This window comes from Quercus suber, unplaced genomic scaffold, assembly GCF_002906115.3.
Source record: "Quercus suber isolate HL8 unplaced genomic scaffold, Cork oak 2.0 scaffold_91, whole genome shotgun sequence".
NCBI lineage: Eukaryota > Viridiplantae > Streptophyta > Magnoliopsida > Fagales > Fagaceae > Quercus > Quercus suber.
This window is the reverse complement of record NW_027069556.1, coordinates 1,535,240-1,560,470: the sequence shown is the minus strand read 5'-3', so window position 1 is coordinate 1,560,470 and position 25,231 is coordinate 1,535,240. Positions and strand designations below refer to the sequence as shown.

General features: G+C 33.1%; 3 protein-coding genes across 3 annotated transcripts; all 3 read right to left on the bottom strand.

Moving 5' to 3' along the window:
• Positions 1–1,172, bottom strand: LOC136067911 (uncharacterized). The gene is made up of 3 exons (XM_065774353.1): positions 1,123–1,172; positions 340–518; positions 1–218 (listed from the first exon to the last, which is right to left on the bottom strand). The coding sequence occupies exons 1-3, from the start codon at positions 1,170–1,172 to the stop codon at positions 1–3; spliced, it is 447 nt and encodes a 148-aa protein (XP_065630425.1).
• A 1,664-nt stretch (positions 1,173–2,836) lies between these two features.
• On the bottom strand, positions 2,837–4,848 carry LOC111991608 (uncharacterized). The gene is made up of 3 exons (XM_024023395.1): positions 3,927–4,848; positions 3,161–3,268; positions 2,837–3,039 (listed from the first exon to the last, which is right to left on the bottom strand). Exons 1-3 carry the CDS (start codon positions 4,846–4,848, stop codon positions 2,837–2,839), a joined length of 1,233 nt encoding a protein of 410 aa, XP_023879163.1.
• Positions 4,849–13,347: 8,499 nt separating this feature from the next.
• LOC136067910 (uncharacterized) lies at positions 13,348–15,475 on the bottom strand. The gene is made up of 4 exons (XM_065774352.1): positions 15,367–15,475; positions 14,124–14,188; positions 13,817–13,975; positions 13,348–13,732 (listed from the first exon to the last, which is right to left on the bottom strand). Exons 1-4 carry the CDS (start codon positions 15,473–15,475, stop codon positions 13,682–13,684), a joined length of 384 nt encoding a protein of 127 aa, XP_065630424.1. The 3' UTR covers positions 13,348–13,681.
• Positions 15,476–25,231: the final 9,756 nt, after the last annotated feature.

Genomic DNA, 25,231 nt, shown 5'->3' with positions numbered 1-25,231 from the left:
TCATTTGTTATGAAGAAAATTGAAATCAATATCATCATGTGAACCAAATGCTCCACCACTAGCATCATTATCATCATCCTCATCCTCATCCTCATCTTCTTCATCTTCAACATGAATATGATGATTTTTATCTCTAAATCCAGGAGAAGCATCATCTTTATCACCAAATGATTCCAAATTGTTGTCATCATCATCCTTAATCACTTCATTGTCCATATCTATACAAATTCCAAAACCAAAGAACAATAAATGAAATAACGGTTCTAATAATCATTTATCATAAATCATAAATAATCTAATTAAAATATGCAACTAGGCAAAGAATTGTTATAAGCTAACCTCTTTGTACATGGCTAGAAGACCCTTCTTCGATTGGATAGGTTCCCTCTTCATATAATGCATTCTCTATCTCCTCATGATCTAGAAATGGAGGTTCCTCATCTTCCACTACCCAAAATTTAGTTTTATCGATACTTGCATAATCAATAGGATCAAAATTGAACTTCTTCCTTTTGACTCTATATCATAAGATGAACATAATGAATAGTTAGTAACCAAATCACTTATATTTCACAATCACAAAGAACCCACTTGACCAAATCAATGAATCACTCATATTTCCCCACAAAAACATTAAAACAAAGAGATTATATAATATATACCTTTCTTTCAATCGGTAGTTATAATAAACAAACACAAGATCATTAAATCGTTGATGCTCTAATCTATTTATTCTTTTGTATGTATTTGTTCAAAAACACTCCAATTCCACTCACATCCTGAAGAGGCAGTTGTTTGGCTAAGGATCCAAATTGCAAACTTTTTTATGGTTGGAGCACAAGATCCAAACAACTTCCACCACTCATCTAAATTTCATATACAATACAAAAAAAAAAAAAAAAAAAAAAAAAAAAAAAAAAAAAAAAAAAAATTTTTTTTTTTTTTTTTGGGTAAAAAATAAGAAGAATCAAGATTTTGAGAGTCAATCTCTCTATCCCATTTAGAACAAAAACAAGTTTACCTGTCAATTTTTCCTTATTTTAGTTGACATGATTCCCTCTAATGGCTTTTGGGTTTTGGCACTATAATTTTAGGGAAAGGAGGCAAATAAGGAAAAAGTACACAAAATTTGATACAACAGGCAGAAAGGTTAGCCGACATATACCAATCATTACTCTCAACCGTTACCCACAAAAACTCTTAAACAAGCTCAAGAGCTTAAACGCTGTCTGTGACCTATTCTTTATAGAAAAAGAAAGAGGTCGTCAACTTTTACGCTCTCAGCCTGATGGAACCAGAGTTTCAAAACGCGCACCAGAGAACCAGAGAAGAAGAAGAAGAACTTGACAGAAGTGTGAAAAAATTTAAGGATAGTAGTGGAGACAGGCCTCTTGTACAACCTCGTAGCCAAGTAAGCTACAAAGACAGCCTCATTGGTGATATTCCAGGTGCCTACGCTCAAGCGTTTCGTTTTGACAAAGAGGAAATAGATGATGTTGAATCTGATTCAGAACTTGAGGAGATCTCAGAAGGCTTAGCAGAGGTTAAACTCTCAAAGGAGACCAAGGCGCGTATCAGAGCTCCCTGGACCAAAGCTTTGATAGTGAAAGTGTTCGGTAGAACTGTTGGCTATAACTACCTCACTTTCAAGATCAATGCTCTGTGGAAACCAGCGGCTAGGATGAATTGTGTAGAGCTAAGCAAAGATTTTTTCCTGATTAAGTTCAGCGACGATGCGGACTGTGATAAAGTTTTGCGAGGTGGTCCATGGTTTATTGGAGAGCATTTCCTCGCCATTAAACCTTGGGAACCTTGCTTTAAAGCTTCTGAGGCTAGCTTCTCATCAGTGGCTGTCTGGGTTAGATTTCCAGAGCTGCCCATTGAGTTCTACGACAGGTCGGTCCTCTTAGAAATCGGCAAAGCCATTGGGCCGGTGATGAGGATTGATTCCTATACTGCATCGGACTCAAGAGGTAGTTACGCACGCCTGTGTATTCAAATTGACTTAATGAAACGACTGATTAACACCATTAAAGTGGGCCGACTGTACCAGAAAGTCTTGTATGAAGGCTTATCTTCCTTATGCTTTGGGTGTGGTAGAGTTGGGCACAAACAAGAAGCTTGCAGTTACCGTGAGCAGCCAAAGGACGATCATGTGGAGCCTGAACCAACTCCCACGCACCCAGGGAAGAAAGCAGATCAGCAACCAAACCCAAGCTTTGGGGCTTGGATGTTGGTGACTAGGAAAAAGCGTTCAGTTAGAAACAAACGAGTTGTTACACCCAAATGTACTAGTCAGCAAATAGAGCCAGGAACTAAGGGCTCCACTGAGGGCCCAAGCACTAGTTTGACACGTGCCATCACAGAAATGACTTTTCTTTTTATGTCAGGAAGCTCCCAAAAAGCTGATCTAGCGGCTGGAAAAATGAATGAGGCACGTGAGGGTAACGTTCAAAATACGCATAAAGATCTAATGGAGATCTGCAAGTACAAATTTGAAAAGCTTAAAACCCCATTCAGCAGTGAGCCACCGATACAGAGAGAGAATGTTTTTTAAAGAAATTTATGATAGTATATATTTAATAATAATAAATATGTTCTATTTAAAAAAATATAAGTATATAAGTATATAATATTCTTTTAAAGAATTTAACATAATAATATTATAAAATAATCATCCTTAACATAATAAACTTTCAACAAAACTAAATAAATAAGTTCATTAGCTATTATATTTACATCCAAATGGCAAATAACAAATAAGTTCATTACATTCAAATATCAAATAAGTTTTAAAATTTCAAACAAACAACTACTAAGTTTTAAGACCCAAGCCTCATTTGTTATGAAGAAAATCGAAATCAATATCATCATGTGAACCAAATGCTCTACCACTAACATCATTATCATCATCCTCATTCTCATCTTTAACATGTATAGGATGATTTTTATTTCTAAATCCGGGAGAAGCATTATTTTCTTCACCAAATGATTCCAAATTGACGTCATCATCATCCTCAATCACTTCATTGTCCATATCTATACAAATTCCAAAACCAAATAACAATAAATGAAATAACAATTCTAATAATCATTTCTCGTAAATCATAAATAGTTTAATTAAAATATGCAACTAGCCAAAGAATTGTTATAAACTAACATCTTTGTACATTGCTAGAAAACCCTTCTTCGATTGGATAGGCTCCTTCTTCATATAATGCATTCTCTATCTCCTCATGATTCAAAAATTGAGGTTCCTCATCTTCCGCTACCCAAAATTCAATTTTATCAATACTTGCATAATTAATAGGGTCAAAATTGAACTTCTTCCTTTTGACTCTATATCATAAGATGAACATAATGAATAATTAATAACCAAATCACTTATATTTCACAATCACAAAGAACCCACTTGACCAAATCAGTGAATCACTCATATTTCCCCACAAAAACATTGAAATAAAGAGATTATATAATATATACATTTCTTTCAATCGGTAATTATAATGAACAAACACAAGATCATTAAGTCGTTGATGCTCTAATCTATTTCTTCTTTTGGTATGTATTTGTTCAAAAACACTCCAATTCCGCTCACATTCTGAAGAGGCAGCTGTTTGGCTAAGGATTCGATTGTAGACTTTTGTAAGGTTGGAGCACAAGATCCAAACAACTTCCACCACTCATCTAAGTTCCATATACAACACAAAACAAAGATACAATGAATCAATAAACATAGCTATACTTATCCCAAAAATATAAAAAAGAGCTATGATCTTTAAAACATATTTTCATTTTATTATTAGTTAAAGTAAACAATATCTTACCTGACTAAGATGTCTTGGCTGATTCTTGAGCAAGTTGGATTCCAAAAGTTTGTTCACACTCTCGAAATAGCCTTAATTCCTCCACCAACTTCAATCAACCAACTAAAACTTTTGATTCAATAATATCTGTCATAGGAGATTGTGTCTTTAGCCTCTTATTAAGAGTGGATGAGTCATATTGAAATGCAGGATTCAACCAACAAGCAGCAGCATGAATATCTCTATAGAATTGATTATCCCAACGATCCTTGATAATATTAACATAAGGCTCCCATAGTCTCTTCTTGTCCTTGAAATTTTTTTTTATTCCATCAATTACTCTATACATGCCATCATATACATAACCCACAACAGGTTTTTCATTAGAATCAACAATGCATAATAAACAAATCAATGGTGACATAATATGCACAATTACATGACAATCATTCCAAAATGGATTGTCATGAATGATTTTCACCACTGCCTTTGCTTTCTTATATTTTGTATATCTTGATTCAACATAAAATTTGCTAGTCACCAATGCTTGAAAGTCATGCTTATGTTCCTTAAGACTCCATAAGGCAAGGAAAGTAGTAGCAAACCTAGTTGGCCCTAGACGCATAATTTCCATCCAATTTTTTCTAATCCTCAACCAAGCTTGCAAAGCCACATGGTTATAAATGAACACTGTGATCTTGGATGCACGCTTTGCCAGTTTAGCTACATGATCCATCTTCCCAATCTTCTTAAAAATTAGGTTTAGGCATTGTGCTGCACAAGGTGACCAACTAATGTTCTTATATTTTCCACACAAAATTCTTCTAATAGCTACATAATTTGTAGCATTGTCAGTGACCAAATATACTATATTTGCAGGACCAACCCAATTAACAATTTCATCAAACAAGTTACTCAAATTAATAGCATCCTCAACCAAGTCAGAAGCATCAATAGAACGTATAAAAATAATTCCTTTAGGACAATAGACAAGGAAATTAATCAATGTTCTATGTCTAATATCAGTCCACCCATCAGCCATTATTGTACAACCAGTGTCAGCCCAATATGAATGATGAGAATCAATAATCAATTGAACTTCTCTTTTTGCATCTCTCAACAAAGGCATTTAAAGGGCATGATAACTTGGGCCTCTATATCCAGGACCATAAGAAGCTACAGCATTGAACATAGGTTGATAATTACTAGAATTCACAACATTAATTGGAATGCAAGCATCATACATCCACCTTGCTAGAACCATATCAACCTTCCACTTCTTTATTTTGCCAGCAAGCACACTTTTAATAGAAGGTTGAGCCCCTGGTGTTGTTCTAGGAGCGAAATAATTACTAATGTCATCAACCTTTCTCTTGCCAAGATTGGATCTTGGTGGAAAACTACTAGGACCACTTCTATTTCCCCTACCTAACCCCCTACCTCTAGGAGTAATTTCTTGGACATCTTCAAATTCTAGTGAGTCCTCTAATCGCGAATAATTAGATGTTTCTTGATCCTTTTTTGTTTGTTCTTTAGATTTTGAAATTTCCTTCAAATTCTCAACCATTTGAAACCTAACATCATAAGGTACACCCATACATGCAGCCACATCACCTTTAATTCCAGCTAGATGTCTTTCATCCTATTAATGCCTCCTCCTTTATCACTTCTCCCACAATGTATACATTTATAACTACTTTTTCCGTCTTTCAAATCTTCAGTAACATGATCCCATGCAAGATCACATTTCATTCTCACAGATGAAGAAGTAGCATTAGACCTGGTTATAGAAGCATGTTCATTAGATGGTACAGAGGCAGACTCCATTTCACTCAACAATTTCAAACTGGCAGCAACCATTTTATCAACAAATAAATTCATCAACACAACATACACAAACAATAGTCAATAATTTCAGACTAACAGCAACCATTTTATCAACAAATAAATTCATCAACACAACTTACACAAACAATAGTCAATAATTTTAGACTGGCAACAACCATTTTATCAACAAATAAATTCATCAACACAACATACACAATCAATAGTATAATACTCTGTAAACTATATTTCACAAACAATAATGCTCTGTAAATCAAATCCACAACATACACAAAATCACAAATAAACTAAAATGCTATTGTAAACTAATAATTGAAGTTACCACTTACCAGTGAAGTCATAGAAGGAGAACCTAAGATGAAGCCGCGAACATGGACTGAGAATCTGAGATGAAGTCGAAAAAAAAAAAAAAAAAAAAAAAAAAAAAAAACCAGAAAATGATCAAAATCAAAATCAAAATCATAAAAAAAAAAAAAAAAGAATATTAATTATTACTTGATGAAGCTGAGAGAAATGAAAAAAAAAAAAAAAAAAAAAAGAACCGAGAAAATCAAAATCAAAATAAAAGGAGAAGAACATTAAGCAGAGCTCAAAGGGTGAGGGCGAGACCAACCAAGAAGGAAAAAAAAAAAAGAACCGAGAAACCTGTGCGTGAGGTGCGTGCTATTGTGCGTGAGGTTGAAAGAGGTGCGTGCAGAAAACAGCGTGAGGTAGAGAGAGCTTGAGTTGAGTTGAGAGTCTTGAGACTTGAGAGCTTGAGGTGAGTGAGAGAGTGAGGCAGGGAGTTTGAAAAGAGGCGTGCATGAATTGTGAGATCACTGAGGAGCAAAAACTGAAAAACGACGTAGTTTATTTTGAGGAGCAAAACCGGTTCGACCACACCAGTTTCTGGTTCTCGGGTTGAACCAGCTAATTTGTACTATTTATCAGTTTTTAAGCTATTTTCGGTTTTTCGCCATAACCGGACCAAATTGAAGGCCAGTTCTCAATTGAATTAGTTGGACCGGCCGATCCGGTCTGGTTTTTAAAACTATGTTTTACACCCCCAATGCTAATGCTCTAAGTGAGTTTACTTGAACATCTTGCTCATGATGCTTCCTAAGACCTCAACTAGCTTCCTTGAGAAGTTAACTATTACCTTCACATTTTTTTTTAAAGAAAAAGGTAAGTAAAATATTATTATTGAATAAAGTTGTTTTGAAAGATGTCATTCACCTTCACATTTAATGTAGAACCTACTGACAGCCACCTTGCATTGAATGCAAAATAGTTGTCCTTGCGTAGTTATGGCATCAAGGTTAACCCTAGCCAATCACTTCAATTTGACAGATGAAATGGGGATTCGATTGGAGCCTCCCTTCTTTCTATTTGGGGAAAATGACCCAATGATCAAAGACCATGGAAAATCAAATGATGTTTATTTGCAATCAAAGAAATGGAAGAAAGAGAAAGGTTCTGTGCCTATTTTCTATTGGGGTCATTGGACTCACCAAGCACCCTCAACTTTTAATTTGACTTCAAGTTCATGAGAAGTACCAACAGTACACCTCTATGTGTGAAGATACGACAATTATTTTGGCCTACCTTTTGTAAAATATTTTTTGGACCATTCTTTGGGCCTTGTTAACATTATCTTAGTATCTAAATAAGGTAAAAAATAAAGATTTAATTTGAAACTAAGGTAAAACCCAAAACTTTAATATAGGGAAAATGGCATTTACCTCCCTTGAGGTTTTTCATTATTACAACCACCTCTACTTTTTTTTTTTACAAAATAAAAATTCTACTTTAACCTAATCTAAGTGTATATGTGTATGAATCTCCCTCTTGGAGACTCGAACCCTGTCCCTTTTCCCTTCCCCCCTACACTACACAAGTATAAGTACTTGTGGAGTTACCATCGCACTAGGGATGTGTGGTGGTCACCTCTCCTTTGGTTTGGAATAAGACACTCACTTCACCTAAAATTCAAACTATTTACACTGACTTCCCATGAATGATTGAAAAAGGACTACTAAGTCTCAGAAAAAAAATGCTATAAAAAACCACAAATTTCCCTTAGATTTAAGTTACACTTGGCGTGCATTTGCCCAACAATTAAGTTGCGTTTTGTGTTTTTTTTAGGTCCCATAGCAATGTTCATGGACCATCAAGCCTATGAAAACGCAGCAATCATTCACTGCTATAGTGTTTTGTGTTTTAAAAATTATTTTGCTACAGTATTTTTAGCAATAAGTTTTCAGTTTTTAGCAAAATAAGTAGTATCAAACAGACTTTTGGTGTAACTTTAAACAATGTTACATTATTCAATATTTTTTAATTGGATGTAAATTTTGATAAATCCACCAATTTTTTTTTTTTTACAAGATAAAATTTATATTCTAGCATAATTTAAGTATATATGTGTGTGAAGCTCCCTCCTAGAGACTTGAACCCCGGCTCTTACCCCCCACACCCCACAAGCATTTATACTTATGGAGTGACTACCGCAACAAGGGTGCGCAGTGATATAAATCCACTATTGGATTACATTATCTTTGTATATTTTTCATACTTGCAAAATTACAAGATGATTAAAAGTCAATAACTACGTCATTAATCAATTGTTTAAATTCAAGTTTTTGTAATTTAAAATTATCGATAAATGATGAGTCGATGGATCAAATGGTAAATAATATCCGATTGACATGAAAATTAGCATGCATGTTAAGAATATATAGAAAATATGATTCGACAGTTTGGAATAAGACACTCACGGTTTGGAATAAGAAAATTAGCATCCGATTGACAATTACCTCTCCTTTGTTTGGAATAAGACACTCACTTCACCTAAAATTTGAACTATTTACACTGACTTCCCATGAATGATTGAAAAAAGACTATAAAGTCTCGGAAAAAAATGCTATAAAAAAACTACAAATTTCCCTTGGGTTTTAGTTACACTTGGTGTAATTTTAAGTAATGTTACACTATTCAATATTTTTTAATTGGATGTAAATTTTGATAAATCCATTAGTGGATTACATTATCTTCGTATATTTTCCATACTTGCAAAATTGCAAGAAGATCAAAACTCAATAATTAAGTCAATAATCAATTGTTTAAATTCAAGTTTTTGTAATTTAAAATGATGGATAAAAGATGAGTTGATGGATCAAATGATAAATAACATTCGATTGACATGAAAATTGGCATGCATGTTAAAAACATATAAAACATATGATCCAACGGTGAGATTTTTAAAATATGAATTTAATAACAAGTTATTGGGAAATGTAACATTGCTTAGAGTTACACCATATATAACTTGAACCCTATATATAACTAAAAAGAAAAAAACCAAAATGACAATAAGTTGTGAAAGAAATACTACCTAATTTTGATGTTAAACAATCATTTTCCAAGACAAAAGTGAGGGAAGGACAATTATTAAGAAAAAAAAACAAAGAGTGAACGTTCCTTGAAAAGAAATGAAGGAAGCAACAATAATAGACCATTGTCTTTTACGAGTAAGAAAGAAACATCATCCATCTATACTTTCCTTCTTTTATTTTTTTTTCTTTCCCTTTTTTTTTTTTTTTAAGCAATAGAGGAAAATATATGATTTAATATGAAACTAATTCAAATTCAAAATTTACTCCATCATAAGAGTCTTTACCCCTTAAAGAACTAATTTTGAAAAGTTCTAAATAGACCATTCACGTCAGCTCGGGTAAAAATGTACGTCTATTTTAGTTTAAGAATTTACTTTTTCTATTTTAATGAATGACCTGAAACTAATCGGAATTGGACCCGAGGTGGAACGGATGGTATTACTGTTCCGGATTGCATTTCGATACAAGATATTCCTGCCATTCTGGCTGGAACTAAACGGATTTAATAACATTAATTTTAAGTACTCATTTTTCAAAACATCACATATTAGATTATTTATTTTGCGCTACATTTTATTAAAATATGATTTTTCTTAATATTTTTAATTGTTTCCCTTTCTTTATATGCAACAATCATCATCCACTCTCTTACTTCATTCTCAAAATACATAAAGAAATAATAAAAAATTAAATGTAAAATGAATAGTACTAGTGTAAATTTATACATTTGCTGTAGCAACTATATATTTTTACACAATTTTACATAACATGATGTGGGTGAATTTTGGGTTTATTTGACTAAAATGTGATATTTTTCTATCATACAAGTATTGTTGTGAGTGCTCTAAGGGCAACAAACACTCCTCCTATGTAATTATTCATTTTACTTATCAATATATTTTACAAAAATCATATAGAATTAGATTAGAAAATGATGTTGATTGGGGATGGTCTATTGGGATAGAGTGCCACTCTTGGGGAAACTAGGCATATTGAATGACTTAAAGTTCATTTGGTTGGATTGAAAACAAGAGGGATGGAAAATGAGGGAGAGAAAACATTGAGTGACTTATTGTGCGTTTGGATTGCGTTTCGCCTGCTGCATTTGCATTTTTCCTTTTTTTTTTTTTTTTGGATGCACGCGTTTCAGCTTTTCAGGAGACAATATGTACTGTTTAGTAGGTCCCGTGCATTGTTCATAGGACCCACTAACCTTTTTTTTAACAAAACTTTCATTAAAAATGGGTCCCACGACACTATTCATACATTTTTAAAATTATTTTACTATAATGTTTTCAGTTTTCAACAAAATAAGCGTTATCCAAACATACCCTAGTGTTTGTTTGGCAAGATTATTTTTGTCAACTTATTTTACTATTCAGCTTATTTTTGGTACTATTCATGAGTCTTACTTTACTATTTCAGCTAACTTTTACCTTTATCTACAATATTTTTAGCAAAAAGTTTTTAGTTTCAGCAAAATAAGTGGATCATAAACAAACCCTTAGTGTGTGTTTTTGATTGCAAGGATGGAAGATGGGAGAAAACAATTTTCTCCCCGAGCCCACATTTTGTGAAGAGTGAGTTTTCTCCCCAAATTGGGGAGAAAATAAGGGAGAAAGTGGGCTTAAGATGGCAAATTACCATTTGCCCCGTGTTCCCTTCAATGTTGGTTTTCTTTTTTCTTTTTCTTTTTTTCCTTTTTAACGTCTAGTTTTTTAATTTATTTTGTAAACATATTTTTTTCTTATAAATTATTAAAATTTTTAATATAATAGGGGCATAAGAATAAATTTATACAAACACCATTTTCTATCTTCTCATTTTTTTTTTCTCTCAACCAAACAAAAGAGTTTTTCATTCTTACATTTTCCCACTCCCCAAACACACATGAGAAAAAATTAAAATTTTTTTATCTACTCACTTTTCCATCTCCACAATTTCTTTTTTCTTATTTTTCCATCATTCAACCAAGCAAAAACCCTATTCTACACTTTGGCCCTAAACTAATGGTGTGTTTCATAGGGGGTGAAAAGTGGATAGATAGAAAAAGGGAAGAGGAAAAGTGGAGAGAAGATACAAGATTCATTGTTTGGTAACAAGAAAAAAGGGAGGGGAAAATTGGTGGTCTTAGGCTACTTTTCCATTTGAGCCAACCAAAAATAAATCACCGTAAATCAATAAAAAAGCGAAAACGGGTGCAACTTCTCTCAGTTGTAAAAAGTCAATTTTGCCCAATTATTTCATTCTGACGTAAATTGCGTTAACCGTTAAGGCATTAACCAAAGCATGTTTCTTTAAATTTTTTTTCCTTTTCTTTTTTCTTTGTCTTGAAAATGGTCAGTACCATGAAGGCAAAAACCATATATATATATATATATATTTTTTTTTTTTTTTTCGTCTTGAACGTTTAGTACCAGAACCACCAAAAAATAGCCACCAACGGCCTATTGTGTGTGGGGTTTTTTTTTTTTTTTTTTTTTTTTTTTTTTTTTTTTTTTTTTTTTTTTATTTTTTTAAAATAGAAAGATATAAATAATGTAAATATTGCTAGCCACTTGATCAAGTGGATGTGAAAATTTATGCCGTGCACTCGCACCATTGAGAGTGTGCGTAAGAACAAACTGAAAATTTCAGTTTATTGATAATTTTAACTTATTTTTATTAATATTTATGAAATTTATTATACTTTTTATATTATTTATGAATTTTAATATACTTTTTAACTAACTTTTACTTTTTATTTACAGTAATTTTAACAAAAAAATTTTAATTTCAGCTAAATAAATTATTTTTAAACGAATACTAAATATAAGATAGAAAAATATGTAAATTTTATGCTTCGTATACACATTTTTTCTTTAAAATGAGTAATTGTATAAATTTACAATTTTGTTATAATATATTGATACTATTTAATTTGTTATTATTTTTTTATGAGAATGAAGAAAGAAAATGGATTGTAGATGATGTGTGTGAAAAAGATAAATAAACTTTAAGAGTCAAGAAAAATTAATATTTTAATAAAATGTAATGTAAAATAAATAATTTGATGTGAGTTGTATTGAAAAGTAAATGTAAAATATAAATGAAAGTTTTTATGCTAAGATATACAAGAACTTTTGCATATACTAATGCAAATATTCAATTCTATTACTACTTTTATATATATATATATATATATATTCCATTAACATACCCTCAAATTTGAACTAGTGCCAATTATGTCCAAGATATTTCATAACTAACTAATTTGGTCCCTAAGCCTAATTAGACCCGTTAGTCATTTTTCTCAACTGTCTTAAAAGACCAACTTTGATTTAAAGACCAAATTAGTAAGTTTTAAAATGTCTTAGACATAATTAGTAATAGAATAGACCTAAGCATTAGACTAAATCTCAAGCAATGTTAGACCTTAGGATATGGTAATGGAATATACCTTCTTGTTTTAACTTTTAAGAGGTCCATTGCTTAGTCTAGCGCCCACTGGTATGTGTAATGGGAGAACACAGTATTTCTTAGTGGTTGTGTAATAGAACATAGTATTTGTTAACGCCTGTCGTTGATAATTACTAGTAGACTAAATAAATTAGGCTCCTGCTGTAAAAGCATACGAGCGACTGATGAACAACCATAAAAGAAAGGGTCAATGGTGTTTTTTTTTCCCAACCTTTCATGATAATTTGATACTTGAAGAATGAAGGATTTAAATTTTGAATAACTCAATTGGAACATCAAGAGATGCCAACTAGTAGAGCAACAATCAATTGTGCTAAAAAGAGAAATAGTTAATTAAACATATTGCAAATGTATAAGATCAAAACAAACATTTTACTTTACATAGTACTTGAAAATTGCTTGACTAACACCTACCCACATTCACAATTTGTTTTTCCACTATAAATTTATGTAAAACTGATGTTATCTATGAATTCGAGAGAAAATGAGGTCAATGACAAAGACACGATGCGGATTTGTCTGCAATTGGTGTCAACCACACAGCACCATTGCTTCAGGTATCATGGCCATTACTTATGCTTTGCTTAGTTTACAACTCGGAAAAAAAAAAAAAAAAAAAAGTTCACTGCCCATCAACCTTACCTATATGAGTTTATCATTTGGATTCACATGCATCTTGCAGTAGTCATTTGCAACAAATTTCATTCACAAAAGAATCAATAGATCAACCAATGGTCATTCTGATCTTGAGAGGAAATGGTATGGGAGTAACAGAATATAGCACAATTATTTGCCAATTATTTCCGGAAAGGTTTGTCAAGCAGCATGGGCGGAGTGGGGGCCAATTAAAAATGAGCAGTATGTAGCGATGATCACAATTCATAAAAAATATGCAAAAAAGCTCCTACTTCTCACAAATTTGTTACAAAGAAACAAGGATTTTTCCTCTTTCATACCCCAAAATTTGGATGATATCAGAATCTTTCCACCATCAAGCCTAACTGTACAACGGTAACAAGTAGCAACAATAACAATATAACATACTCGGTCATGCACAGATTCATTCAGAGGCATAGGTTTCTTCCAACTAACTTCAACATACATGCATGGCATCCGCTTCCGGCATGATTGATGAAATACTTACATGAGACTCTTTTGGTTAGTCGCTGATGCTGCCGATCAGCTTGTTGATCTATCCTACACTTTACGAGCACGGTCACGCCAAGATCCTTGTTGCTTTGCTAGTACCTAAAACCAAGGTAATGATAACTTAAATCATGCACAAGCAATCCCAAACTACCTCTCTCCCCAAAAGCAGGTGAAATTACTTACTTTATCACTTAAGAGGCTTGTAACAGGGCCATTTTCATTGCTTTCCTCTTTGTCGTCCTCCATTTCAGGCTCACTCTCTGTACTAATGGAAGGCAGAATTGATGATGCTCCAAACATGGCCTTATCATGAGCAGCTTTAATTTGTTCCTCTCTTCTTGTCTTAAAAATCACAATAGATAAATTACAATTGGAAACAAGAAACTCTCTCTCTCACATCATGAGAACCAAATTGTCACAACTAACATGCATGATTATCAAATGGAAACTATCGTGAATAACAGATAGCAGAAAAGATGGGCCATAATACCTCCACTGCAGAAAAGCGAAAGCTCTGGCCAATGTGCTTGACTAATGCTTTATCGTCTTCTGCAGCTGCAGACATGGTAAACAAATTTTTTTTCTACCATCAGTTCTTTGCTTATCTCATCCACAGCTCATAAGAGATTATCATAGCAAAATGTTGTCTTTCAATTTACGGGACACCCCAAACACCTGAGATGTCTCTACATTGAATCTATCCCTCAATCAATTGTTGGGCTCATATTATGACCTTGTAATTTGAATCCAACATATGGCACAGAGAGGGAGAAATTCTGTGAGCAGAATATTGCACCAGTCAGATGATAATAAGTTAGATCAATCGGAACATTGCAGCAGACAAACTATTTGGGGTAAAAAAAAGGAGGTATTTCTTGGGGAAGGCAGGACACAGGGAGAGAAGGTAAAGGGGCAAAGACCTATGGTTTGTAGAAGACCTATAATTCTGTTTTGCAATAAAGTCCATTTATAGAATGAAAGTGTCACTTCCAAACCTGTGGAGCTAGCCCTATCTCTAAGTGAATAATAGAGCAAAACAAAATGATCATTTAACTTGCTTCTCAAAAGATGGCAATAAGATAGCCAAAATAGCAAATTCCTTAAGAGTGAGCCCTATTTTCCTGCAATGAATGAATTTACAGGAGAACAGAGTCCCCCAGCGTTGCCCTTTTTTTCCTTTCTGTTTTTCAATATAGTCACAAAAACAGTAGCTGCCAGTGCCACTAGGCTCTGAGCTTAGATTTCTTACTAAATTTGGAAAAAAATTAGTCATACTTGTTAGAGCTTTGTGCATTTTCAATGATATCTTTTACACCAGAAAAGTACTTAACAATGTCTCAATATTACTAGAGAGTAAAATTTAGAGTAATTACAATTAAGCTGCATCTGAATTGCACACAAGCAGAACTAACACTGAGCTGCATGTGATGCACAATATAAAATGGAATCTCTGTTGACATTTGGAAATCCATAGATTATGTTACAAGGAGACACCCAAGCTAACATCTTTCAATATTGGATCAGACAAAAAGTAGAGGAATGCAGGAGAAAACTAGCAACCAGTAACAGGTGGCAGCTTAATGACTTTATAGATGGGATAAAAGCAATATTGTATAATCAAAGTTTAATGGCAATGATATGCAAATAATAAACCAAGAGACATGTATGGCCAACATTGTCTATATTCTATAGTACAAATTCAAAAGTCATTGTTATGGGTATAGATTGTTGACCTTCAATCTCCTCATCATCAAGTGGAGCATCTTTGTTGAATTCAAACCGTTCCCAACCTGAGCCCATGCCCTTTGTTTCATCCTTTTCAGCTGCATATAAAAGTGACATTTTAATAATACTATAATAGGAATGAAAGATGGTTAACTAGCAACCACACAAAGAATTTTAACTACAATTTTCTGTTTTGTACAGGTCCCCCTCGCTCTGAGAGAAAGAGAAAGAAGCTCTATAGGGAGGTGGCTTCCATGTTAATAGGAATGAAAGATGTTTAACTAGCAACCATACACAGAAGTTTAACTACCATTCTTTTCTGTCTTTTACAGGTCCCCCTCACTCAGAGGGAAACATTATGAAATATGGTCCAGTAGTAGCCTCGAAAGTTTACCTTTAATTTTATTTAATTTAATTAAATGCTGTTGTTTATAAAATTGTTAAGAGCAATAACATCATGTGCTCTATATGTACTAGTTCATCTATACTTTAAAGTTAAGATTCATCAATTTCTATTGACAGAATAAAACTTCATCCCCCACAAAGTCTTCCTTAACATAAAGCATGCGTTGTCACTTCACAACCAACAAAGCAAAAGGATCACAAGGAAGAGCAATAACATCATGTGCAAAAGTTGAAGAAGCACACCACTCAGTACTCTTCCACAGATGTGGCCACTAAGAAAGAGTAGGTTTGACACTCAAGAACAACTAAAGTACTAAAATCCCATTTTATTCTCAAATTGAAGTCCTGTCGCAATGCTTTAATAGTTTCCCTTACTAAATGGACAAATTAAGAGCGCACTTCGATAAACTGTTGACACATAACNTTTTTGAGGGATGTAGTAAGGTTTTAATGTATCTTTTCTTTTCTATTCTTTATAGATACATTGATCTTGTATATGAGGTCTTTTGACCAGTTTTACATACATTGTACTTATTTTCTCTATATATGGATGTATGTTTCTTTCACCTCTATCTTCATGTGTTGTTTCTTTTCTATCTTTATACACATGTTCTTTATACTTGTATGCAATCTATTATTTCAGTTTCACACAAGATGCCTTGATGAGTTTTGTTTAAAATGTTTCAGAAATACAGGTTGTCAAAATCTACTTGCCATAAACTCTCTTCTTGCAAAGTTTTTCAAGAGTTTGTATTAGGATAGATTTTATTGTATTCAACAAGTAAATATGAGTTGAGTGATTTATGACTTCTCTCATATGTTTATTTGTTTGTTGTAGTTTTGTTACGGATTGCCAAAGGGGAGATTGTTAGGACATATGTGTTTTCACTTGCTAAGAACATATGTCACTTATTTATGTAAATTGGCTAAATCCTTTGACAAAACGTACTCTACTTGTAATTGGGTAGTTCTAGATGTTTTTAATACTTCAAGAAACAAGGTTTCAAGGTCAAGTGTTGAAGACATTAAGTCTGTCCAAGAAAAAGCAAGCTGAAGTGCAAATTCATTAAAGCTCGAGCTCGATAGCTACCTCGACACCTGCTATCTGTCAAGATTTATAATTTCAGATTTTCTGATCTGATTTTCTTGGGATTCGTGAATATGCTTTTGGGCTTTCTTTTCTCCAAACTCTAAACATATAAAAGGATTGTTTTAAGAGCCGTTAAGTTGTACACAAGTTGCAAAAGCATTGAGCAATCTCTGTTCAAGCAAATTGTGATCAAAGACGAAGTTCTTGACCTAGTTCATCTTCTCTGAAGAAGTTGCTGTGTATTTGCACCAAAGAGCTTTGTGACCAAGCATCTTCCTGATCTTCATCGTGTAGGATGAACTGAAGAACTTTGCAGCCAACCTCTCTTCCTTAAGTTGGTGTTTTGAAGTCACGCACTGGGATCCTCGCATTGGTTAGTCACGTACTTGGGAGCCGTGCATCAAAGATGGAAATTGTCACTACAGATCAAGTCCAATTAGGTATTGGGGTAAGGGTTCATCTGTAGGTTGGTAAGGTACTTAAGATTCCTTTACTTGTAACTGCTTAATTTGATAATAGTGGAGTTTCAGGAGTGGTGACCTGAAAATCACCCGGTAGGGTTTTTGTCGCGAGGTTTTTCCCCATTCGTAAACAAATCATCGTGTTATTTAATTTCCGCTGCATACTTAGTTTTTGGTGATTTGTTTATGCTTCCACGCAATTGTATGATAAATTGATTAATTAATAACTTGGCTAAGTAATTAATTGGTTTAATCACAAGGGGTCATTCAGATTATGGCCTATCATTTGCTTCCATTCTTTTCCTTTTCTTGACAATGATTGCATCTTCTGCATTCATGAAGTTTTGGGCTGAATGGATGAGTTCAGCGATAGTCTGAGGCTCTTGTTTGTAAAGCTTGTGGAAAAACAGGTCAGAATTGATTCCATTGTGGAAGGACACTAGCAATAGCTTATCGTCCATCTCATCCATCACCAAGGCTTCTCTATTGAAACAAGTAATGAAAGACAGCAAGCTTTCATTTTCTCCTTGTTCTATGGTTAACAAGCTAGACAAGGAACGCTTGTGCCTTTGTCCTCCAATGAAATTATTAACAAATAACTTGCTCAACTCTTCAAAAAAACTTACCTAATTTTGGGGTATCTTGCTAAACCACACCCGCGCGGGCCCTTTGAGGGTAGTGGGAAAAATTTTAGACATTATCTCATCTGAAACCCCTTGAAGGTGCATGGTAGTCTTGAAGGTGGCAATGTGGTCGAAAGGGTCACGCGTCCCATCATATAAATCTAAAGAAGGCATCTTGAACTTTGATGGCAAAGGATGACCATTGATGGAAGCTGTAAAGGGAGAATCAGTTCTATGAACGAAGTCTTCTACGGGATTTGTCCTTCTCATGTTCTCCTTTATCTCATCCATAACTTTCCTCATCTGGTTCATCTCCCTCTCTAAGTGTGGCACCCTTCTTGGTGTAGTGCCCCTTGATTAGCTCTCCAACTCTGTATTTCTTCCATCTCCTTGGCTCTGTCCATGTTTTTCTCCATAGGCCTTATGCCATTGCCTTCTGAGATTAATCTCCCTTCTCAATTCCTAATTCTGGCGAGTTACCTCTGCCATGGCAGTGGCCATTGACTGCACGTTTTGGACAGAAGATGGTTGCATGGCAAGCGCCGATTGATGACCACGAAAGGGGTTACTAGAAGCCCTTGATCTTGTCCGAACCATTTCAGCCCTTTGTCAAAGAAAGAAATTGCATAACTCAACAAATGAACTTCAAACACGACAAATAATTCTTTCCCACAGACGATGCCAACTGATAAATCCTGGAAAATCAGTAGGCTGAAAATCTCAGTCGTTGGTGATCTTGAGGCCGAATCCTGAAAAGACAAATGTAGAATCAGAGAAGACCAGTGGAGGCCGGCCTAGAATCCTCCAATGGTAAAGTCAGTCGTTATTACAGGCTAAAAGAAAGTATTTCTAAAGTTCTTTGTTTTTTGTAAAAAAAAAAAAAAAATGTTTCTCATACCTCACTTCTTCATTTGGAAATGCTTATATAGTATTTGTGGAACGCTTACTCATTTAACAACCGTTCCTGTTATTAAGGAATTCAGAAGATTATAAGATAACTTCCATAACTGTCATGGAAGTTACCTCATTGGGACTTGTGCTCTATAACGGCTAATGGAGGGTTTGGTTCATAACGGCGCAACCCATCTTTTACGTTTGGAGGAACTTAAGTCATCAAAAAGCCCAAGGTCCAATAACCTCGTCCGTCCATTACTAAAGACGGACGAGGTTTGCTTTAGGGATGAACATAGGAAGGACGAGTATAAAAGGGACGAGCGTAGGAGCCCCTCATCCCATTCTTTACATTTTGTCATGGACGGCCCCTATGGACGAGATAAAATTTAGTGCATTTTCTTTACACCATCAGGTTAGATAGATGAAAAAGTGGAGGGATAGAAAATTTCTTTATTTGGTTGAGGAAAAAAGTGAGAAAATGGAAGAAGTAGTTATATAAATTTAGAAAGTGTGTTATGTGTAGTATAACTTGTCCCTCCCTTTCTTAAAAGTTACCATGGCTTTTGAGTGAAGTTTGTGTTAAGCCTTTGTGTTAGAACTCATTTCATTCTCCCTTGTATGTGTGTGTGTGTGTTTGTTTCTCAAAAAAAAAAAAAATGAGTAATTGTTCTACATTGCTTAAGAGAGTGTGTTGTGTGTAGTATAACTTGCCACTCTCCCTTAAAAGTTACCATAACTTTTGAGTAGAGTTTATTGTGTGCTTTTGTATTAGAACCCTTTTTCCTCTCTCTTGTGTGTGTGTCAATGGCAACTCCAAGAATTTTTCTCAAAGTGTTCCTATAAGTTCCCAGGATTTTTTCCTAGGGTAGCAAAAGAATAAACAATAAACTATAAGTTCATTTGAAATATTAATAAAATTATTAATTATTGTTGTTTAGTTGTTTCGTTAATTTGTTTGTCTTTTATAAACTATAATATTTTATATTGTTATTTCATTAATTATAAAAATTATTAATTGTTGTTTAGCCTAACATAATTTAATTTGTTTGTCTTTTATAATGTATTGATTAATTAAATTAATAATTATTGTTTATTAGTTACTTTCCCCAATTAATTATGGGTTAATTAAATTAATGTTTATTAGTTGCACTAGCACACATCTCATGTGCATTTACTTCCCCCAATTCAAATATCCCACCCGGCCCCATGTGCCCATCCACTCCCCACCCCACTCAACAAACAAGCCTCATGCCTAATGCCCCTAATCATAAGAGCCAGCTACCAATTAGAAAATTTCACAATCACAAATCACAATACGCATTACACAAAAAGACAATTAATATCTCACCAACACCAACACCAACACTAACACCAACACAAACCAACACCAACGGATAAGATAAAGCCAAATTCAAAAAGTCAAAAAATAGGCAAAATATTAGTAAAGTTAAAGTTTCAGCCAATCACAGTTCAAAAGAATCAGATAAAGTTAGTCTTAAAAAATAAAGAAAGAGATATAGACTCTCATTCATTTCATTTCAGTGATTTCAAATAAAGAGAGAGAGAGAGACTGAGAGATTGAGAGAGTCAGAGAGAAAAAGAGAGAGAAGTTAGTAAAATGAAATACCTCACAATTTCTTTGACTCACTTTCACAACGCCCCTATAGCTATTTCATAGAAGCTCCTCAAACCCTAAGCTCCACCACCAGAGACCCAAAAGATGCCTCCAAAGCTTGATCCCTCACAGGTGGTGGACGAGTACGTCCAAGTCACCGAAGGTGAGGTCGGAGCGGCAAGTTCACTTGCTTTAAAGATCGGTCCACTGGGTCTCTCCCCGAAGAAGATCAAAGACATAGCCAAGAAAACCGCCAAGGACTAGAAGGGCCTCCATGTAATGGTCAAGCTAACGGTCCAGAACTGTCAGGCCAAGGTGTCCGTGGTGCCCTCCACCACCACGCTGGTCATCAAGGTGCTGTAGGAGCTAGAGCACGACCGGAAGAAGACGAAGAACATCAAGCACAACGATAACATCTCGCTCAACGATGTCATCGAGATCGTTAAGGTGATGAAGCCTAGGTCTATGGCAAAGGATCTTAGTGGGACTGTGAAGGAGATTCTAGGAGCTTAGGGTTTGCTTTAGCCTTTAGTGATTTCTGATTTAGTGATTTGAGGTTTGATTTGTTCTGTATTGGGGTTTGGTTTTTTTTTTTTTTTTTGAGAACCCGTGGGTTTGCTACCTCTGTAATCTGTTGGGTTCGCCGTCCGTTGTTTTATTTTTTATTTTTATTTTTTTTGAGAATCCATGGGCTTGCTGCTTGCTCTGTTACAATTTTTTTTTTTTTTCAAATTTTAGTTCAAAATTTTTTTTTTGGGGCTTTTTTTTTTTTGCTTGAAAGTAGAACAAATAATTTTTTTTCTTTTTTAATTTGAGGGTGTTCCTAATTTTTTTTTTTTAAGGGTAAACAAATAAAAAAATTTTAATTATTATATATATAAAAAAAAAATTCAGGTCAGGGTGTTCGTGGTGCCGCCACTGGTGTGTGTGTGTGTGTTTATTACTCCAAAATAAAAACTCTTATACCCTTGATATATAAAACATTATAATTTTTTTAAATGTCATTCTAATTTTTTTTATATATTATATTAATCACTATTTTTAATAATTCAAATTATTAAAAAAAAAAAAAAAAAAAAAAAAAAAAAAAAAAAACCCACACACAATAGGCCGTTGGTGGCTATTTTTGGTGGTTCTGGTACTAAACGTTCAAGACGAAAAAAAAAAAAAAATAATATATATATATATATATATGGTTTTTGCCTTCATGGTACTGACCATTTTCAAGACAAAGAAAAAAGAAAAGGAAAAAAAATTTAAAGAAACATGCTTTGGTTAATGCCTTAACGGTTAACGCAATTTACGTCAGAATGAAATAATTGGGCAAAATTGACTTTTTACAACTGAGAGAAGTTGCACCCGTTTTCGCTTTTTTATTGATTTACGGTGATTTATTTTTGGTTGGCTCAAATGGAAAAGTAGCCTAAGACCACCAATTTTCCCCTCCCTTTTTTCTTGTTACCAAACAATGAATCTTGTATCTTCTCTCCACTTTTCCTCTTCCCTTTTTCTATCTATCCACTTTTCACCCCCAATGAAACACACCATTAGTTTAGGGCCAAAGTGTAGAATAGGGTTTTTGCTTGGTTGAATGATGGAAAAATAAGAAAATAGAAAATTGTGGAGATGGAAAAGTGAGTAGATAAAAAAATTTTAATTTTTTCTCATGTGTGTTTGGGGAGTGGGAAAATGTAAGAATGAAAAACTCTTTTGTTTGGTTGAGAAAAAAAAAATGAGAAGATAGAAAATGGTGTTTGTATAAATTTATTCTTATGCCCCTATTATATTAAAAATTTTAATAATTTATAAGAAAAAAATATGTTTACAAAATAAATTAAAAAACTAGACGTTAAAAAGGAAAAAAAGAAAAAGAAAAAGAAAACCAACATTGAAGGGAACACGGGGCAAATGGTAATTTGCCATCTTAAGCCCACTTTCTCCCTTATTTTCTCCCCAATTTGGGGAGAAAACTCACTCTTCACAAAATGTGGGCTCGGGGAGAAAATTGTTTTCTCCCATCTTCCATCCTTGCAATCAAAAACACACACTAAGGGTTTGTTTATGATCCACTTATTTTGCTGAAACTAAAAACTTTTTGCTAAAAATATTGTAGATAAAAGTAAAAGTTAGCTGAAATAGTAAAGTAAGACTCATGAATAGTATTGGTATAGGCATGGATTGAACCCACAAATTTTTTTTTTTTTTTTTTTTTTTTTGAGAAGGAATCTCAAAAGAGTTTGCAACACTTTAAATCTAAAAATAGTAATTTGTAAGTGCACAAGATTCGTTGATGTAGTTGATTAATTTATAGCATGGAATATTTTTACTGATAATTATTTAAGTAATATTATCTTAAAAAAATAATTTTGTTTTCATTTAGGGAAAGGATTTGCAGCAAATAAAGTTGCAGCAATTCCTGCAAAAATGGCACACATGTCAATGCTTCAATTAAACATCTGTCCAGACTTATATTTAAATGAAAACTTCCTTATCAATATTGGATTTTTCACCAAATGGCCACTTGACATGTTTGTATTTCAACAAATCATTTCCCTTTGGTTTATTTCAGATCCCCTTTTTTAATGTGATGGGGTGTTTAGAATTAATATTTAAATCCAAATATTTTGTATCTTATTTATTATAGGAAACTCATTCTTGATATGTTTAAATTAACATTTTGTTTTTAAAATATTGAATGTTTACCTTTAGGGCTTTAGGAATTATCTTTTCTATTATTATTATTATTATTATTTATGGGAACTGTAGGCATTATATTAGAATTTACTTTAATTTTTTTATAATTCATGAAAAACTGCTTGTAAGAATACTAGTTAAATGAGTATGCAAATTGCTCATCATGTATTACTCCCTTTTGATAAGGAAAAGAAGGCAGAAGTAGCTTATTGAACTACTCCATTAATTTGCTTAGTTTTTGCTTCGCAAATTAAAATTTGTTATTATGATACAATTGATTTTGATAATATATATATATATATATTTTAAAAGTTACTAAAATTGATTCCATTATAAAAATCCATTGAAAAGGTTCAATGGAATATTGTATTATTAATAAGTTTATCAATGAAATTTGTATTTGAATGAATGATAGTAAGTTTAGAAATTCTTTTAAAAAAATTATGTTGGGATAAGATTCTCTTCCATTAAATCCTTCAATTTCCTCCAATTTTTAGTCAAATGCAAGACACTTGACATTTATTTAATCTTGTTTGATTGATAAAAATTGAAAGAAAGTTGAATATTTAAATTGGAGTTGATCTTATTCTTATCTCAATCTAAATTAGAATAAATTAGCTTAATTAATTGGAGGAATCCCTTAGGAGATAGGGTTAGGGGTTTTGAACCCAACACCTCATGGATTTCGTGATGTTTTCAGAACCATTATAACAACTCATTGAGGTTTTAATTAATTAGTTTAGATATGAGCTTGTTAATTTCAACATGAAATCAACAAAAGGGTAAGTATAAATTTGACTATTTATTGGTGGGTAGATCATAAGAGCTGCTTGAACTTTTTTATTTTTTAAAAAAAAAATACTCAATTAGAATTTAATGATTCACTTGGTTGATAACTATTGACGTAAAATAAAGTCATCACTCATCACAACTGATTTATTATGTAACAATGTAATCATTGGCATAAATTATATTGATTTATGCCACATTAATAATTTACTTTTAGTTGCCACTTTAAGAGTTTTATAGTTTAGTGATATTTACTAATTTCCTTAAGAAAGAACCAAAGTTCAAACTCCCATTTTCCAATTTTGATAACAATTCAATCATTTAAGAAAGAAATTACTTTTTTTAAAGGGAAAAAAATTTACTTTTAAGTCCCATGCTATGAACCATGGAAAGAAAAGATAGAAAGTAAAAGTATTCCTTGTAAGAATTGTTACTAGTTATATTGTAGGCGAGACTACAAGAGTTGGTAGTGAAAAACATGGATGATTTGGTATATCTTTTATAACTTACTAGTATGTAACCCATGCTTATGCACAAGAATGATAAATTGAAGTGGTTATTGATGTTAGCTTGAGTTATTAAACATATAAGATATTAGTTCAACTAGGACATTTAGAAGTACTAAAATGATTTTTCTTTACAATTTTCGTAATATTAGTAATGCCAAGTTTCTCATTACATTACTATTACGTATATAATTTGAAAATCATTATTGGATACTACATGTATACAAGAAATTTGGTCTTTAGCGACAGCATATAGTCGTCGCTAATGCTTTAAATATCGTCGCTAATTATTTTGGCGACGAAAAATGTCGTCGCTAACTTTCGTTAAACGAAACTGGTAACAAAAAAGTTTTTTAGTGACGATATTAATGTCATCACAAATACAATACTATTAACGACGACAAATTCATTGCTAATAGTGACAATTGTCGTCATAAATAACTCGAGAACCCAAGACGAAATGTCGTCGCTACTAGCTCATTAGTAGTGACAAATTTTTTTGTTGTCACTAATAGATTATTATTAACAACGGCACTTTTGTTGTCGCTAATATGTCATTATTAGCAACGACGCTTGTTGTTGTCACTGATAATAATATATTAGTGACCATAAACATGTCATCACTAAAATTTGCATGTTAGCGATGATATTATTTGTCATCACTGATGATATGATAAAATATTAGCGACAACAATGTCCTCGCTAATAACATTTTACATTTTTTTGGATTTTTCTATAAAATTTACATTTTGAACTTTACATGAGTACCTTATGGGAAATAATAAACCACAATCCC

Excerpts from the sequence above, each read along its gene's own strand:
- LOC111991608 (XM_024023395.1), bottom strand. The coding sequence starts at position 4,848 with ATGGCTGATGGGTGGACTGATATTAGACATAGAACATTGATTAATTTC. Across the intron at positions 3,269-3,926 it reads TGAATCAAAAGTTTTAGTTG|CGGAAGATGAGGAACCTCAA; the intron begins GTTGATTGAAGT and ends AATTTTGGGTAG. Across the intron at positions 3,040-3,160 it reads TTCTAGCAATGTACAAAGAT|ATATGGACAATGAAGTGATT; the intron begins GTTAGTTTATAA and ends GAATTTGTATAG.
- LOC136067910 (XM_065774352.1), bottom strand. The coding sequence starts at position 15,475 with ATGTCACTTTTATATGCAGCTGAAAAGGATGAAACAAAGGGCATGGGC. Across the intron at positions 14,189-15,366 it reads TGATGATGAGGAGATTGAAG|CTGCAGAAGACGATAAAGCA; the intron begins GTCAACAATCTA and ends CCATGTCTGCAG. Across the intron at positions 13,733-13,816 it reads CAAGCCTCTTAAGTGATAAA|GTACTAGCAAAGCAACAAGG; the intron begins GTAAGTAATTTC and ends CCTTGGTTTTAG.
- LOC136067911 (XM_065774353.1), bottom strand. The coding sequence starts at position 1,172 with ATGATTGGTATATGTCGGCTAACCTTTCTGCCTGTTGTATCAAATTTT. Across the intron at positions 519-1,122 it reads CCTGTTGTATCAAATTTTGT|AGTCAAAAGGAAGAAGTTCA; the intron begins GTACTTTTTCCT and ends CTTATGATATAG. Across the intron at positions 219-339 it reads TTCTAGCCATGTACAAAGAG|ATATGGACAATGAAGTGATT; the intron begins GTTAGCTTATAA and ends GAATTTGTATAG.